Genomic DNA, 15,782 nt, shown 5'->3' on the forward strand with positions numbered 1-15,782 from the left:
TCCTAGAAGAGGTAGATCATGTTACAAATAAAATGAATAACATCAACCAATCAATCATTTAGAGTGGTGCAAGTTACATACAACGCAGGGGTGCGTGCGTGTGTCAAAGTCTCTTTATCTGCTGTTGGCTCAGGACCCCTGATAACAACCACCTCTTCCCTGACACCTGGCAGGCCATTACATACCATTACCAAATGAACACTGTGAGAGCAGCAGTGTCTGATGAACAGGAAGGCCTCACACCGCAAGAGATAATGAACGTAAGAGATAAATGAAGATAATGATGATGGTATGAGAATTCTAACGTTACCCTTCTTTGTCTGTAGTAATTGACCTTATCTCTTTACCCTCAATGACACTTGACACTATCCTCTTGGATCTCTGACAGTTTCAAGTAGGCCTATCTCACTGGCTGGCCATGAGGCTCATTTTTATAGTGTGGTTGAGAATTGACCACAACTACAGCAAATAACTCAATGAAAGTATGTTTTGGGAAAGGGAATCATCGCTTCAGGTCTGCCCAACAGTAGAAATATATATTGTGAAGGCATGCTATTCTGCAACAATGGTCGTCTTGGATGGACAACCTCCCCAGGACTAATTCAACCATAAAAAAATAAAAAAAACAAGCACACATAAAACTTGAAAAAGACATAGATGTACATGAATTGAGGATAACTCACAAAGTCTGGGACTTATTTCCATTGTGGTCCTCCTATCAAATTACTACTGCCAGATAATCAGTCATTTGTTGTCACCACAAGGCATGTTTTACATGAGATAACACCCAACACCTTTATAAAAAAAAAAAAGCAGAAATAATGAATTGTGAACAACCATAAATAATATTGGAATTTCACAGAATGCTTTTCTTCACATATCAGTTAAGAAAAAGTTAGTGCGCTCATGCAGGAGGATTTTCGGTGCTCGATTTATTTTTAATGAGGCTATCAATACATTTGTATACATTAACAACAATTAGACACTTGTTGTTTATATGTAACATACTGATTGGTATACTTGTGATACATGTGATTCAGTGTAGCCGTTCGTCCTAAGAAAATATTGTATCTTTCAACTAACAAGTAGAAGAATGTGGGGGATCTCGCGCCACGTTAGTTGTCACGGTGACCGTGTACGGTGCATTTTCCGCTCTGCTGTCTTCACCGGAAACAACACGCTGCGGATGATGCTTTTCTACTATGCGGTAGGTAGCGAATGCACTCACTCAATAATTGCATAGGAAGTATATTGATAACGAGCTATTGTAGTTTTACCTAAACCAAACAGTAACAAAGACGTTAACTAGCTAACGTTAACGTGCCCACTGACTGGTGTGTGTTGTGTTTTGTTCTTTCACAGGTGACAATGTGTGTGAGTTGATCAAATCAAATGTGTCACATACACATATTTAGAAGATGTTTTTGCGGGTGTAGCGAAATGCTTGTGTTCCTGATGTTGATCAAATCCTGACCTTGAATGAATAAAACGTCAGCATTATATTATAAATATATAATTATAAATTATAATTGTTGGCTAAACCAATTAAACCTAGTTATCACGATAGTAATGCATGTTAACGTTACCTGTTGTTTTTTTTGATGTTTTGGATTTAATACACGTTTTTGTTGTAGAAGTTTATTTTTGCTTAGTTCATCAGTCAATGAAATCAAACCACGATGGGTGATGTCACAGGAAAACGTCTGTCAGATTCTAATTCATTTAGCTGGCCTCTGACTTTCTGGAGTGTGTGTCTCATCTTTTTGAATGTACAACGCTGCTAAATGAGATCAGGCCAGCAAGTTTTAAGTGATGGGGTGAATTTCTGTGCAGTCAGATTGAATTACAGTCTGGTTGACTGGCTGCAGGATTCCAAAGAGAGGTATTTTGGAAATCTGCCCTCAAACCACTATGGAAATTGATATTGCAACTGTAAACAACAAAAAATGGTGTTCTGCTGGGTTTACCTGACTCATGTTTATTATGCTTTTTAGAAGCAGACTTCACAATCATAACCTATGTGTGACTATTTCAGAAAACTATATTCATGATACCAACAGTTCCATGGCCAACAATACGAAGACACAGACGTAGAAACCGTTCTATAAGGACATGCATCTACGATGTATCCTCTCTACAACAGGCAATATGAGGGTTGGTATGATCTCGACACCGAGATCATGGCATGAGATTCATGCATGTTTATGAAAGCTTGCAGTCTCGCGGTGAGTGAGATTACCCTGATGTACGTTCAAAATTAGATAAATTATCCTGCCATTCCACAGGATTTACAGGGGATGACAATGAGATGAGGGACAACATTCATAGAAGAACATGTCACAGTTCTTTCAGCTACTCATCTTTTGATGATGAAGAGGAGTTGGAGGATGAAGAACAGGTGAAGGCACCTGCGGAGGAGGAGTGTTCCCACAAGAGTGAAGGTGAGATAGAATCCAAGAACAGGATGGTACATAGCACCAACCATAGCTTGGTTGTTTAGTTTTCACTGTCAAAGGTAGAGCTGTAAGAAATGTTTAAGTCTATTCTATCATTAAAGTTTCAAAGAACAACGAAATCACTGAATTAACTACATGGTTTGGAAATTAGTTAAACTAACTAACTTTCACCAAACCAATGGAACTTGTAGTTAAACTAGTCGTGAAGCTACAGGTATTGTAACTGCTTCCCAAACTGCTCACCATATTGGCTAAAAACCCAAACTTCTTCCCACACAGATGTGTCACGTGTTTCTCCACTACCCAGAACCACCCAGGTGGTATTTGAGATCCAGTCGGGAAGGGCTGTGCCTCGCCTCAGGGAGCCCCGACACCTGTACGGTGTGTCTGGACATGTGTCCCAAACACTGCCCCGCTGGCCCCACGAGTGGGAGGTCATCCCGGGGGAAATTCAGCATATTGGTGAGACTACTACAGATTAAAGAGAAATGGGAGGTCTCAAGAGATGTCTAATCATTTAGAGGAAAGCTAGACTTTAGGCCAGAGTCAATATCACATTACAAGAGCACTTCATGTACTGAAAAGAGATTCAGGAAAAGCTCTCTCAATCTTAGATCCAAAGAGCACTTTTTTTATTTATATATTTTTTTACAAGCAAAGCAGCCCTCCCTATTTTGTCTCTTGTCTGTTGTCAGAGTGGGCTCCTCCCTTCCCAGAGCCGCTGTGTGCTCAGAAGAACACCAGCGAGTGGCTGAGACCAGAGTCTGAAGTGGAAGGCACCGTTGTGTATGACACACAGAGAAGTAAACTCAAATAAAATCAAATGTCCACTCTGTCAATCACTGAGCTCTTCCACACACCTGCCTGGGTACAAATAGAAGGCTGTTTGTTTTGTTTGGAGCTTCAGATGGGGGGGGGGGGGGGTACTCCACTGATTCCATTTCTCCAGTCAAGACAAATCAAGTGCACATGGATAGAAACAAATGCTCATCCCCAGGACACGTCATGTGTCTCTTTGTTTTAAATGTCCATGTCTGTGCAGATAAAGATAACTACTTCCTGGGTTCTCGTGTGGGGGGCCGTCGCTCCTCCCTGACCGCTGCTGCTGTGTCTCTCTCTGGCCCTGATGACATCACTCTGCTGTTCGAAGGACGCTTCGAGAGTGGCAACCTGCTGAAAGCAACCAGGGTGTGAGTACAGAGCATCCATAAGTATTGTAAACCCTCACACTGTCATTCAAAGTTATGAGTGAATGAATGTTCACTCACCTACAACTTATTTTCTGTGTTGTGTGATTCGATTTCAATCCTCGTATGTTGTCACACATCCTAGTTCTGAGTGAATGAATGTCCCCAGTCATTTTCATTCTGTATAATCTTATTTAATTTCATTCCAGTGGTGAATTTGATTATGAGCTCTCCCTGCGGACGGACCTGTACACAGAGAAGCACACTCAGTGGTTCTACTTCCGGGTGAGGAACACGAGGGCGGGGGTTCGTTACCGCTTCACCATCACCAACCTGCTGAAGGTAGGTAGTTATTACCATTTTTACTGGGACTCTTTTCCCTCACGTCTATTCTCTTCTCTTTTTATGTTGTGAAGTATTTTACAACATGTTCATATGACACACAGTAGCTTAACACTTAAAAAGTAACAATAATGAATAGATGTTGATTTGAAGGTGACCAGTCTGTATGAAGAGGGGCAGCTGCCTCTGTTCTACTCTGAGGAGGAGGCCCGGATCCAGGGGGTGGGCTGGCACCGCGTGGGCCAACAGGTCTCCTACCAACGTAACGGACGGCACCACGCCGACCAGCCCTGCTACTCCCTCTCCTGGACCTTTTGCTTCCCTTATGACCAGGTAAAGGGACAGAACCACAGTGCTGAACTCTTATCCTCTTGTCTTGTGTAAATCAATGAAACGGTGCTTGGAGCCAACAATCAATCACATCATTAAATGGAAAAGGGCCAGCTCTGACTTTAATCCTTTGACCACATTCTGATTGTACCCACAGTTTGAGAAATATGTCTACACATGGTATTAAAATATGTCATATCCATCCACTGTGTCCGCAATGTGAATAGATTTCCTGGTCCGTCCCTGTATGCAAATTATTCGACAAGTATTATTTAAAAAATAATATGTATGTATTTATTTACATTTTACATATTGATGCCATAAGTCAATAGTGCCACCTGTCAATGATTTTAGAAGGAGGGATAATCACTATTTAAATGGTGTGTCCAGATCTGTTTACACTTGTAAGATATCCAGACATAATGCCTGTCCTGAATACCTCCTGAGGTGGTCAGGAAGATCTGATCACAATGCATCTTTTAATTGTCTACACTTGTCTAAAAATGTGGGCCCAATCAGAATGTGGACAAGATCAGATCAAAGGATGCATGTTAGAACCAGGTATAAATGGTGATTTTGTTGTCATTTCCTTTGGCTTATTTAAGCAACATGTTACAATATATCAATACATATTATACTTCTCTTCAAATACACAATATAATACATTGTATTTACAATAGAGTGAAGTTGTTATTATTGTTACCTTGATCAGGACACCTGTTACCTGGCCCACTGCTTCCCTTACACCTACTCCAACCTGTGGGCCCACCTGTCCGAGATCGAGCGGGACCCCCACCGCTCGCGGTTCTGTAAGGTACGGACTCTGTGCCGGTCGCTGGCGGGTAACCTGGTTCCGGTGCTGACGGTGACCAACCCATCCCATCGTGAGGACAGGATTCACAAGCCTGCTGTGGTGCTGACCGCCCGGATACACCCCGGGGAGACCAACAGGTAGAGAGACCAATGGGTACAGACCAACGGGTAGAGACCAATGGGTACAGACCAACGGGTACAGACCAACGGGTACAGATCAACGGGTAGAGACCAACGGGTAGAGACCAACGGGTAGAGACCAACAGGTACAAACCAACGGGTAGAGACCAACGGGTAGAGACCAACGGGTAGAGACCAACAGGTACAGACCAACAGGCAGTTACCAACGGGTACAGACCAACAGGCAGTTACCAACGGGTACAGACCAACGGGTACAGATCAACGGGTAGTGCTTTGGACGTTTCTGAAATGGCACTCTATTCTGTATATCAGGGCTATTCAACTCTGACCCTACGAGGTCCGGAGCCCGCTGGTTTTCTGTTCTACCTGATAATTAATTGCAACCACCTGGTGTCCCAGGTCTAAATCAGTCCCCGATTAGAGGGGAACAATGAAAATGCAGTGGAACTAGCTTCCAGGACCAGAGTTGAGGTTGAGGTCTCTGTATAGTGCACTGCTTCCAGGCCCAGAGTTGAGGTTGAGGTCTCTGTATAGTGCACTGCTTCCAGGCCCAGAGTTGAGGTTGAGGTCTCTGTATAGTGCACTGCTTTTGACCAAATTCAGAGTCCTGATTTCTTTATTGCCACGCAATCTAAGTGAAGTCTTATTTTCATTCCGTAAAGCATGGTAGGATAACTCTGATAGAGTGCCATACTATACATCAAATATACAACCGACCAACAGCTCCTGGGTGATGAGGGGTATCCTGAACTTCCTGCTGGGGGACTCTCCGGATGCGGCGCTACTCCGAGATGCCTTCGTCTTCAAGCTGGTGCCCATGCTGAACCCGGACGGGGTTATAGTAGGAAACTACCGCTGCTCGCTGACCGGACGTGACCTCAACCGCAACTACAAGTCCATCCTCAGAGACTCCTTCCCTACCGTGTGGGCCACACACACCATGGTCCAGAGGTACCAATCAATCAGTTAACCAATCAATCAGTTAAAAAATCAACCAATCTATCCATAAATCAGTTAAACAATCAAATCAGTTAACCAATCAGTCAGTTAACCAATCAGTCAGTTAACCAATCAGTCAGTTAACCAATCAGTCAGTTAAACAATCAACCAATCTATCCATAAATCAGTTAAACAATCAAATCAGTTAACCAATCAGTCAGTTAACCAATCAGTCAGTTAACCAATCAGTCAGTTAACCAATCAGTCAGTTAACCAATCAGTCAGTTAACCAATCAGTCAGACAATTTGATCAAACAATAATACCACATATGTTCTCCAGACTGTGTGACGAGCGTAAGGTGCTGCTGTACTGTGATCTCCATGGACACAGCCGTAAACACAACGTCTTCACCTACGGCTGTGAGAACCCCAGGCCCGCTGACAGACACCCTCACGAACGAGTCTTCCCTCTGATGCTCAGCAAGAATTGCCCTGACATGGTTCATTACTCTTCCTCACTCATTGTTTTAGTCAAGACGAGGTTCCGTATCCACAAAGTGTGTCAGAGTATGTGCTGATCTAGGATCAGGTCCCCCACTGTCCATGTAATGTTATTCATTCTGATCTAAAAGGCTAATCTGATCCTAGAGCTGCGCTCCTACTCTGAGACACTTTATGAACCACAGCCCCAATGAAATGAAATGGCTGAGATAAGATCACACAGTTTAAACAGAATTTAGCTTGATCTGAACTGCCTAGTTCTTTCTCATGTTGGCTGTTGGTGTTTTCCAAGATTCAGCTCATCTTGTGTGTCCTCAGTTCTCGTTCGGGAGCTGTAAGTTCAAGGTACAGCGCAGTAAGGAGGGAACAGGCAGAGTGTCTCTGTGGAGGCTGGGGGTCCTCAACTCCTTCACCCTGGAGACATCGTTCTGTGGCTCTAACATCGGTAAGGATATCCACGGCAGCGTAGCCTAGTGGTTAGAGCGTTGGGCCAGTAACCGAAAGGTTGCAAGAACGAATCCCCGAGCCGACAAGGTACAAATCTGTCATTCTGCCCCTGAACAGGCAGTTAACCCCACTGTTCCCAGGGCGTCATTGAAAATAAGAATTTGTTCTTAACTGACTTGCCTAGTTAAAAAAAAGGATTGCTGCATCTCTAGCAGAAGAGAGAGACAGTGGAGACAGATTGTTCTACCAAACGTTAGTTACATTTTTATTTATTTATTTACTTCACCTTTATTTAACCAGGTAGGCTAGTTGAGAACAAGTTCTCATTTGCAACTGCGACCTGGCCAAGATAAAGCGTGGCAATTCAACACGTACAACAACACAGAGTTACACATGGAATAAACAAAACATACAGTCAATAATACAGTAGAACAAAAGAAAACAAAAAGTCTATATACAGTGAGTGAATGGAAAATAAACATTTCATAGACGTATTATTACTAAAGTACTTGATTCAGAGTGAACTCTGCACGTCTCAGAGTTTACAAGTCAGATTCAGACCAAAGATGTTCACTTTTGGTTGGGTTCCAGGTAAGAGGAAGGGGACCCATTTCAGCACTCAGGACCTAGAGATGTTGGGGGCTCAGTTCTGTGACACACTACTAGACTACTGTGACCCGGACCGGACAAAGGTGGGACCAGAATCGGACACAACTGTCTGTAGTCCTGCCGATATCTGCTTGTCCACAGTGTAAGCACAGTGGCTATACTGAAACAGATCTCACTGGTGTGTTGTTTCTGCAGTACAGCGCGTGTTTGAGAGAGCTACAGGAGATCATGAGACAGGAGGCAGGTTTGCCAATAGACATCAAGCCTACAGATACCTCACTGACCGACCACGAGGCCAGCACGAGTGGATCCAACAGCTCCCAGACGGATGGGCCTCCTACTCACCTCCAGGCCTTCGACAAGGTAGTAACAGTAGTATTACTGTCTCGCTAACAAAAAGTTTTTGTCTCTGGGTAGGTGTTTTTCGAGGTGACTAATAACTGTTTGTATTCTCTTTATAACACAGATGACGTCCCGTAAGAAGCTGAAGTCCAAGAAGGAGAGGAACAGATCTCCCCTGGTCAGAGCCAGGGAGAGAGAGGAAAATGGGGTGAGTATCATCATTGGAATGTTTGTGTCATTCTCTCTCTCAATATGGACTACACTGTCAGATTTGTCCTTACGGATCAGTTTCCTTTGTTAGTTCATCTTAGTATGCTTGATTTTTGCTATCCTTTTACGTTACAGGATAATGGTGTCAAAAAGACGTTGAAGAAAAGCAAATATGTATTGAAGCCTGTAAGTCCCATGCTTTTAACATCATAGGCAATGAAAATGAAGAGGAACTCCCAAGTATAGTGCGTTTGGAAAGTATTCACACCCCTTCCCTTTTTCCACATTTTGTTAGTTACAGCCTTATTCTAAAATTACCTCATCCATCTACACACAATAGCCCATAATGACATCACAATACCTCATAATGACATCACAATACCCCATAATGACATCACAATACCCCATAATGACAAAGTGAAAACAGGTTTTTAGACATTTTTGCACATTTATTACAAATAAAAAACAGATACCTTATTTACATAAGTATTCAGACCCTTTGCTATGAGACTTGAAATTGAGCTCAGGTGCATCCTGTTTCCATTGATCGTCCTTGAGATGTTTCTATAACTGAATTGGAGTCCACCTGTGGTAAATTCAATTGATTGGACATGATTTGGAAAAGCACACACCTGTCTATATAAGGTCCTTCAGTTGACAGTGCAAGTCAGAGCAAAAACCATGCCATGAGGTCGAAGAAATTGTCCATAGAGCGCTGAGACAGGATTGTGTCGAGGCACAGATCTGGGGAAAGGTACCAAAAAATGTCTGCAGCATCAGGCCTTTATGTTAGAGTACAGCCCGCTTGGTTTGAACTCTTTGGCCTGAATGCCAAGCATCATGTCTGGAGGAAACCTTGCACAATCCCTACGGTGAAACATGGTGGTGGCAGCATCATGCTGTGGGGATGTTTTTCAGAGGCAGTGACTGGGAGACTAGTCAGGATCGAGGGAAAGATAAACGGAGCAAAGTACAGAGATTGATGAAAACCTGCTCCAGAGAACTGAAGACCTCAGACTGGGACGAAGGTTCACCTTCCAGCAGGACAACGACCCCAAGCACACAGCCAAAACAATGCAGGGGTGACTTCGGGACAAGTCTCTGAATGTCCTTGAGTGGCCCAGCCAAAGGCCGGACTTGAACCCGATCCAACATCTCTAGAGAGACCTGAAAATAGCTGTGCAGCAACGCTCCCCATCCAACCTGACAGAGCAGAGAGGATCTGCAGAGAGTAATGGGAGAAACTTCCCAAATACAGATGTGCCAAGCTTGTAGCGTTATACCCAAGACCTGAGGCTGTAATCGCTGCCAAAGGTGCTTCAACAAAGTACTGAGTAAAGGGTCTTAATACTTATGTAAATGTGATGTTTCAGTTTTGTATATTATTTTTTGCTTTGTTATTATGGGGTGTTGTGTGTTGATTGATCAGGGAAAAAATCAATTGAATCCATTTTAGAATAAGGCTGTAACGTAACAAAATGTGGAAAAAGTCAAGTGGTTTGAATACTTCTGAATGCACTGTACATATTGATAAATGTGCACACCTGAACATGTGTATAGCATGGATGGAATATGTTAGGACAAAGGCCATAATCAGCTAACCACTTGGGGCCATTAGCACTTGTTAGTGTGACTGACATGGAGCTAGCAAGTCCTTCTCCTTTGCCAGCCTACCCTGACCATTACCCTGACCCTGACCATTACCCTGACCATTACTCTGACCCTGACCATTACCCTAACCCTGATCATGACCCTGACCATTACCCTGACCATTACCCTGACCCTGACCATTACCCTGACCATAACCCTGACCCTAACCCTGACCATTACCCTGATCATTACCCTAACCCTGATCATGACCCTGACCATTACCCTGACCCTGACCATTACCCTGACCCTGAACCTGACCATGACCCTGACCCTGACCATTACCCTGACCCTAACCCTGACCATGACCCTTACCCTGACCATTATCCTGACCCTGACCATTACCCTGACCATTACCCTGACCATGACCCTGACCATGACCCTGACCATAACCCTGACCCTAACCCTGACCCTGACCATTACCCTGACCATTACCCTGACCATAACCCTGACCATAACCCTGACCATTACCCTGAACCTGACTATGACCCTGACCATTACCCTAACCCTGACCATGACCCTTACCCTGACCCTGACCATTACCCTGACCCTAACCCTAATCCTGACCATGCCCCTGACCCTTACCCTGACCATGACCCTGACCATGACCCTGACCATTACCCTGACCATTACCATGACCATTACCATGACCCTGACCCTGACCATTACCCTGCCCTGACCCGGACCCTGACCCTGACCCTGACCCTGCTCACCAATCTGATGAAAAGGAAAGCATGTCAGGTGAAACAGGAACTGGTGGATAGATGTACAAGGGAGGGCTACGCTCTTAGAAAAAAAGGTGCCATTTCGAACACTTTGAAGAACCCTTTTTAGTTCCAGGTAGAACCCTTTTGGTTCCATGTAGAACCTTTTTTAGTTCCAGGTAGAACCCTTTTGGTTCCATGTAGAACCTTTTTTAGTTCCAGGTAGAACCCTTTTGGTTCCATGTAGAACCCTTTTTAGTTCCAGGTATAACCCCTTTGGTTCCATGTAGAACCCTTTCCACAGAGGATTTTACATGGAACTCAAAAGGGTTCTACCCGGAACCCCTCAAAATATCCTCCCACTGCCTTTTTTCTAAGAGTGTAGAGAGTGTGGTGTCACTTACACAACCATTGTGTGGTGTCACTTACACAACCATTGTGTTGTGTCTCCTCTAAGGTTGTGTTAACGTTTTTTGTGCAGTCAAGTTCATCAGAAATGATCTGTTGTATTAGCTGCAACCATTGTGTCAAATGTGTTGTACATCAGTTGTAGAACCTGAGTGTGTATGGGGCCTCTGTTTGTGTTCCAGTTAAAGGCTCCTCCAGCAGTGCCCAGGAGGGAACCTCCAAAATGGAGGGAGAGACAACTGGTCCCCCCTGAGCCCAGTCCTCCAGATAAGAAGGCAGTCTATCGTTCCTTCTGAATGGAGAGAAAGACTGTTACACTGGTTATATTTTTCATCATTCTCTTACCCCCCTCAAGTGGTGTAGGAGAATACTGCGTTCCCACGTTCACACTCACGACATGATATTCATTTGAACCACTGAATGTCTGTTTTCTCCTGTTGTGCATGTAAATAAGCATTCCTCTTAAGCATGTGTTTATTTCTGCATCCCTCAGTTATTCCTTTATCATGATGATACATGTTCAGAGCATGTATCACCATCCTCCCTGCGTGTTTCCTCCAGGTATCTGTCCTATACCTTGTCTTTGACACAAAGAAGCCGGCCATGACATCGAAGGTAGAACTCTTATTGACAAGTCAAAGCCGACAACACTTTGTTTTACACTACAGTACGTTATTTGAAGGATCGGCTTGTCTTGGTTTCGATTTTACAGTCGGAGTACCTGCAGCACCTGATGGCTGATTATGTGAGGAGCAGGATGCAGTTGACCCTCAATGGTAGAGTAGGTCTTTTCAAGGTCCTCTCCTCTCCTCTTCTCTCCTCTCTCCTCTCCTCCCTTTTCCTCTCCTCTCCTCTCCTCTCCTCTCCTCTCCTCTCCTCTCCTCTCCTCTCCTCTCCTCTCCTCTCCTCTCCTCTCCTCTCCTCTCTTCTCTTCTCTTCTCTTCTCTTCTCCTCTCCTCTCTTTTCCTCTCTCCTCTCCTCTCTTCTCCTCTCCTCTCTTCTCCTCTCCTCTCCTCCCCTTTCCTCTCCACTCCTCTCTTCTCCTCTTCTCTCCTCCCTTTTCCTCTCCTCTCCTCTCCACTCCTCTCCTCCTTCTTCTCCTCTCTTCTCTTCTCTTCTCCTCTCCTCTCTTTTCCTCTCTTCTCTTTGCTTCTCTTCTTTGCCTTCAATACTTCTCTCTGTAACACCACATACCTGCCTCTCATTACTAATCTGTATCCATCCATCCCATCTTGTCCATGTTGCACTGTAGGCTACGACTGGGGTCCTTGCCAGTGCCCCCAGGCCACCCACCTGCCCCACTCACAGCTTCCCCGGGACAACAGAGACGGGGAGCGACTGCCCGGCCTGGCAAATCTGCCTGTAGGAGACAAGTCCATCAGAAGGCTCTCCCCAGTCCAGTGTAAGCAGAGAGTGGTAGATGGAACTGTTACAGCCATAGAATCAAAATGACTAGAAAGGGCATTGCAATTGAATTCAAAGCGTACCAGTCAAATTGCCATTGTCTGAGACGTTGTTGTCGTTTTTTTAGAAATTGCCATTTCTGCTCTCTTTGACATACTGTATGTGAAAGGCATTCTATTTATTCTAAATTCTTATGTCTCTCTCAACAGGGAGAGGACCCACATCCTACACCGCCCCATCCAGCCTGCAACTCCCATCCAACAGGTAAAGACACATAGTTACCCATTGATATACATAAATATAGATATGTAGATGTACAAATGTTGACGTACCTTCAGTAAAAATACAATAGTAGACATTATAGGTGTGTGTGTGTGTGTGTGTGTGTGTGTGTGTGTGTGTGTGTGTGTGTGTGTGTGTGTGTGTGTGTGTGTGTGTGTGTGTGTGTGTGTGTGTAGTCAGGCGAAGTGCAGCATAGCTCAGGGACACCAGTGTAAGTGCCAGCTGTGGTACGGTCTAGGACTGACGGAGGACAGGACCGGGAGGACAACAACAGGACTCAGGAAGACCAAGGATATCAGTGGCAGCCACTAGAAAATACATAGCCTTTTATTCTCCACAGACAGACCTCACACAGTAACCCTCGCTCTACCTGTCCAAGATCACTCATTAAACGTGCTGTCATTTGTGTGTTGTAATCATGTTTACAAGCTTTATCCGTTGATGTCTTATTTAATTTCACCCAGTTTAGTATCTCAATAGATTATCTCAAATAGACAGTCAAATATCCACCAACAGAAGCCTGTTTGATATGTTATTCCTCTCACATTAAGATGGTCTTAGAGTACTCTGGTACACTGTCCCAGAGTCAGTAGTACAAAGAGATAAACCGACAGTTGGACAGACACCAGACGGTCTCCATATTCCTAACAGAAAAACGGACTAACACAACAGCGGCTGTTATCCGTACACACATTGCCACACAAGATAAAACATAGATGGCGCTTGTCCAAAGTGAGTGAAGAGTTAGGAGGTACATTACAGGAGGCTGAGGAGGAAACAAACTGCCATTTATTAACACATTTCATTAACAGTATATGCACTAACATGTTTTGCCATGCAGGTTTGGGGTCAATTCCATTTCAATTGAGGAAATAAGCATGAAAATCTGATTCCAATTCTCCCTTTGTTTTTCACTTAATTTTACTTCCTGAATATTTCCTAAATTAAAATGTAATTGATCCCAACCCTGGTGACATGCCATACCCATTTTACCTTAGGATGGATGTATTGAATCTCTGTTCATAGATTCCCTCCACTGCCTCCGGTTCCTGTAAGGGAGTTTGTCTCTGAGCCTGAGGAACTACCCAGCATGTCAGCAGGGATGGAATGGCTGTTTCTGCGACCACTATGCCCCATATTCACCCACCTGGGGACCGACTCAGACTCAGGAGCCTGTTTCCAAAGGTGAGTGGCATTTCATTAGCCTGATCCCAGGTCTGTTTGGGTTCCAAAAGTAACTTCAGCATACAAAACAACTGAATCAAACAAAAAGTTTAAATCGATTAATCAAATTAATGTAATGAAATTTTAATCACATTCCTGTCTGAACACAATGGAATTTACAATATATAAATAGTGAGTGCCTGACAATAAAACAAGTTTAACATTAAAACAATAATAAGTTACCCCCTTTTTATCCAATATACAGCACGTGTCATTCTGATCCGGCGAGAATGAAACCCAACAAGAAGAAGCGGAAAGTAACTGAAGAAATGAAAAGAAACAGATCGGTACATCATCAACACAACAAGACCACATCAGGAACCTCATCAATGAATGTGAGCTAATGTACTGCATTGTAATGTAATACTATGTACTGAATCAATATTCATATTCAGACCGTATGGAGTTATTTTAAGTGTTACAAACATCACACAATAATTACAGTTGAAGTTGAAAGCGTACATACACTAAAGGTTGGAGTCATTAAAACTAGTTTTTCAACCACTCCACAAATTTCTTGTTAACAAACTATAGTTTTGGCAAGTCGGTTAGGACATCTACATTGTGCATGACACAAGTCATTTTTCCAACAATTGTTTACAGACAGATTATTTCACTTATAATTCACTGTATCACAATTCCAGTGGGTCAGAAGTTTACATACACTAAGTTGACTGTGCCTTTAAACAGCTTGAAAAATTCCAGAAAATTATTTCATGGCTTTAGAAGCTTCTGATAGGCTAATTGACATTATTTGAGTCAATTGGAGGTGTACCTATGGATGTATTTCAAGGCCTACCTTCAAACTCAGTGCCTCTATGCTTGACATCATGGGAAAATCAAAAGAAGTCAACCAAGACCTTGGAAAAAAAATTGTAGCCCTCTACAAGTCTGGTTCATCCATGGGAGCAATTTCCAAAACTCCTGAAGGTGCCATGTTCATCTGCACAAACAACAGTACAAGATGGTAACTACTAACAATTGGATACCACTAAATTGGGGAGAAAGTTCAAATAAGATAAAAAAAGATTCCCCTACCCCTAAATAGTAGCCAGGCTGTTGTCTATTCTCATGTGACAGATGGTACATAAATATACCATACATTATTTGAGTAGCTAGCTGAGTAGCTGGCTGAGTAGCTGGCTGAGTAGCTGGCTGAGTAGCTGGCTGAGTAGCTGGCTGAGTAGCTGGCTGAGTAGCTGGCTGAGTAGCTGGCCAGCACACACACAATATTTATTTAAAGAATTCCACTATCATTTATTTTCCAGGTAAGTTGACTGAAAACACATTCTCATTTACAGCCAGCTACTCAAATAATGTATGGTATATTTATGTATCATCTGTCACAAGAGAATAGACAACAGCTGCTAAAGCTGCTATTTAGGGGGAATAGTTACAGGGGAGAGGAGGATGAATGAGCAAATTGTAAGCTGGGGATGATTAGGTGACCATGATGGTTTGAGGAACAGCTTGGGAATTTAGCCAGGACACCACGTTTAACATCTCTACTCTTACGATATGTGCCATGGGATCTTTAGTGACCGTTTAACGTCCCCTCCTTGGGGTATTTTTTTAGACCTGAGGAAAGAGTGTCTCCTACAGGCCCTCCAACACCTCTTCCAGAAGCATCTGGTCTCCCATCGAGAGACCAACCAGGACCAACCCTGCTTAGCTTCAGAAGCAAGCCAGCAGTGGGATGCAGGGTGGTATGCTGCTATCCTGGGTACCAGTCAGTTTAGAGAACATTCCACTGCTTGGTTTATCCTGGGTACCAGTCTGTTTAGAGAACATTCCAC

The 15,782-nt window shown here is 43.6% G+C and overlaps 1 protein-coding gene across 1 annotated transcript; it reads left to right on the forward strand.

Moving 5' to 3' along the window:
• The first annotated feature begins 1,100 nt into the window (after positions 1–1,100).
• On the forward strand, positions 1,101–14,257 carry LOC110500139 (cytosolic carboxypeptidase 2-like). The gene is made up of 22 exons (XM_036959580.1): positions 1,101–1,207; positions 2,036–2,154; positions 2,286–2,441; positions 2,736–2,918; positions 3,152–3,259; positions 3,499–3,646; positions 3,853–3,985; positions 4,139–4,318; positions 5,028–5,266; positions 5,993–6,220; positions 6,549–6,708; positions 7,028–7,154; positions 7,748–7,848; positions 7,961–8,128; positions 8,232–8,315; positions 8,453–8,503; positions 11,259–11,691; positions 11,789–11,852; positions 12,329–12,478; positions 12,690–12,744; positions 13,789–13,947; positions 14,192–14,257. The coding sequence occupies exons 2-17, from the start codon at positions 2,124–2,126 to the stop codon at positions 11,370–11,372; spliced, it is 2,211 nt and encodes a 736-aa protein (XP_036815475.1). The 5' UTR covers positions 1,101–1,207; positions 2,036–2,123; the 3' UTR covers positions 11,373–11,691; positions 11,789–11,852; positions 12,329–12,478; positions 12,690–12,744; positions 13,789–13,947; positions 14,192–14,257.
• Positions 14,258–15,782: the final 1,525 nt, after the last annotated feature.

The sequence above is a fragment of the Oncorhynchus mykiss genome, chromosome 2 (assembly GCF_013265735.2).
Source record: "Oncorhynchus mykiss isolate Arlee chromosome 2, USDA_OmykA_1.1, whole genome shotgun sequence".
In the NCBI taxonomy this organism is placed as follows: Eukaryota; Metazoa; Chordata; class Actinopteri; order Salmoniformes; family Salmonidae; genus Oncorhynchus; species Oncorhynchus mykiss.

Coding starts and splice junctions, on each gene's coding strand:
- LOC110500139 (XM_036959580.1), top strand. CDS start 2,124: ATGTATCCTCTCTACAACAGGCAATATGAGG. Junction 2,919..3,151: donor GGGGGAAATTCAGCATATTG/GTGAGACTACTA, acceptor GTCTGTTGTCAG/AGTGGGCTCCTCCCTTCCCA. Junction 5,267..5,992: donor CACCCCGGGGAGACCAACAG/GTAGAGAGACCA, acceptor ACCGACCAACAG/CTCCTGGGTGATGAGGGGTA.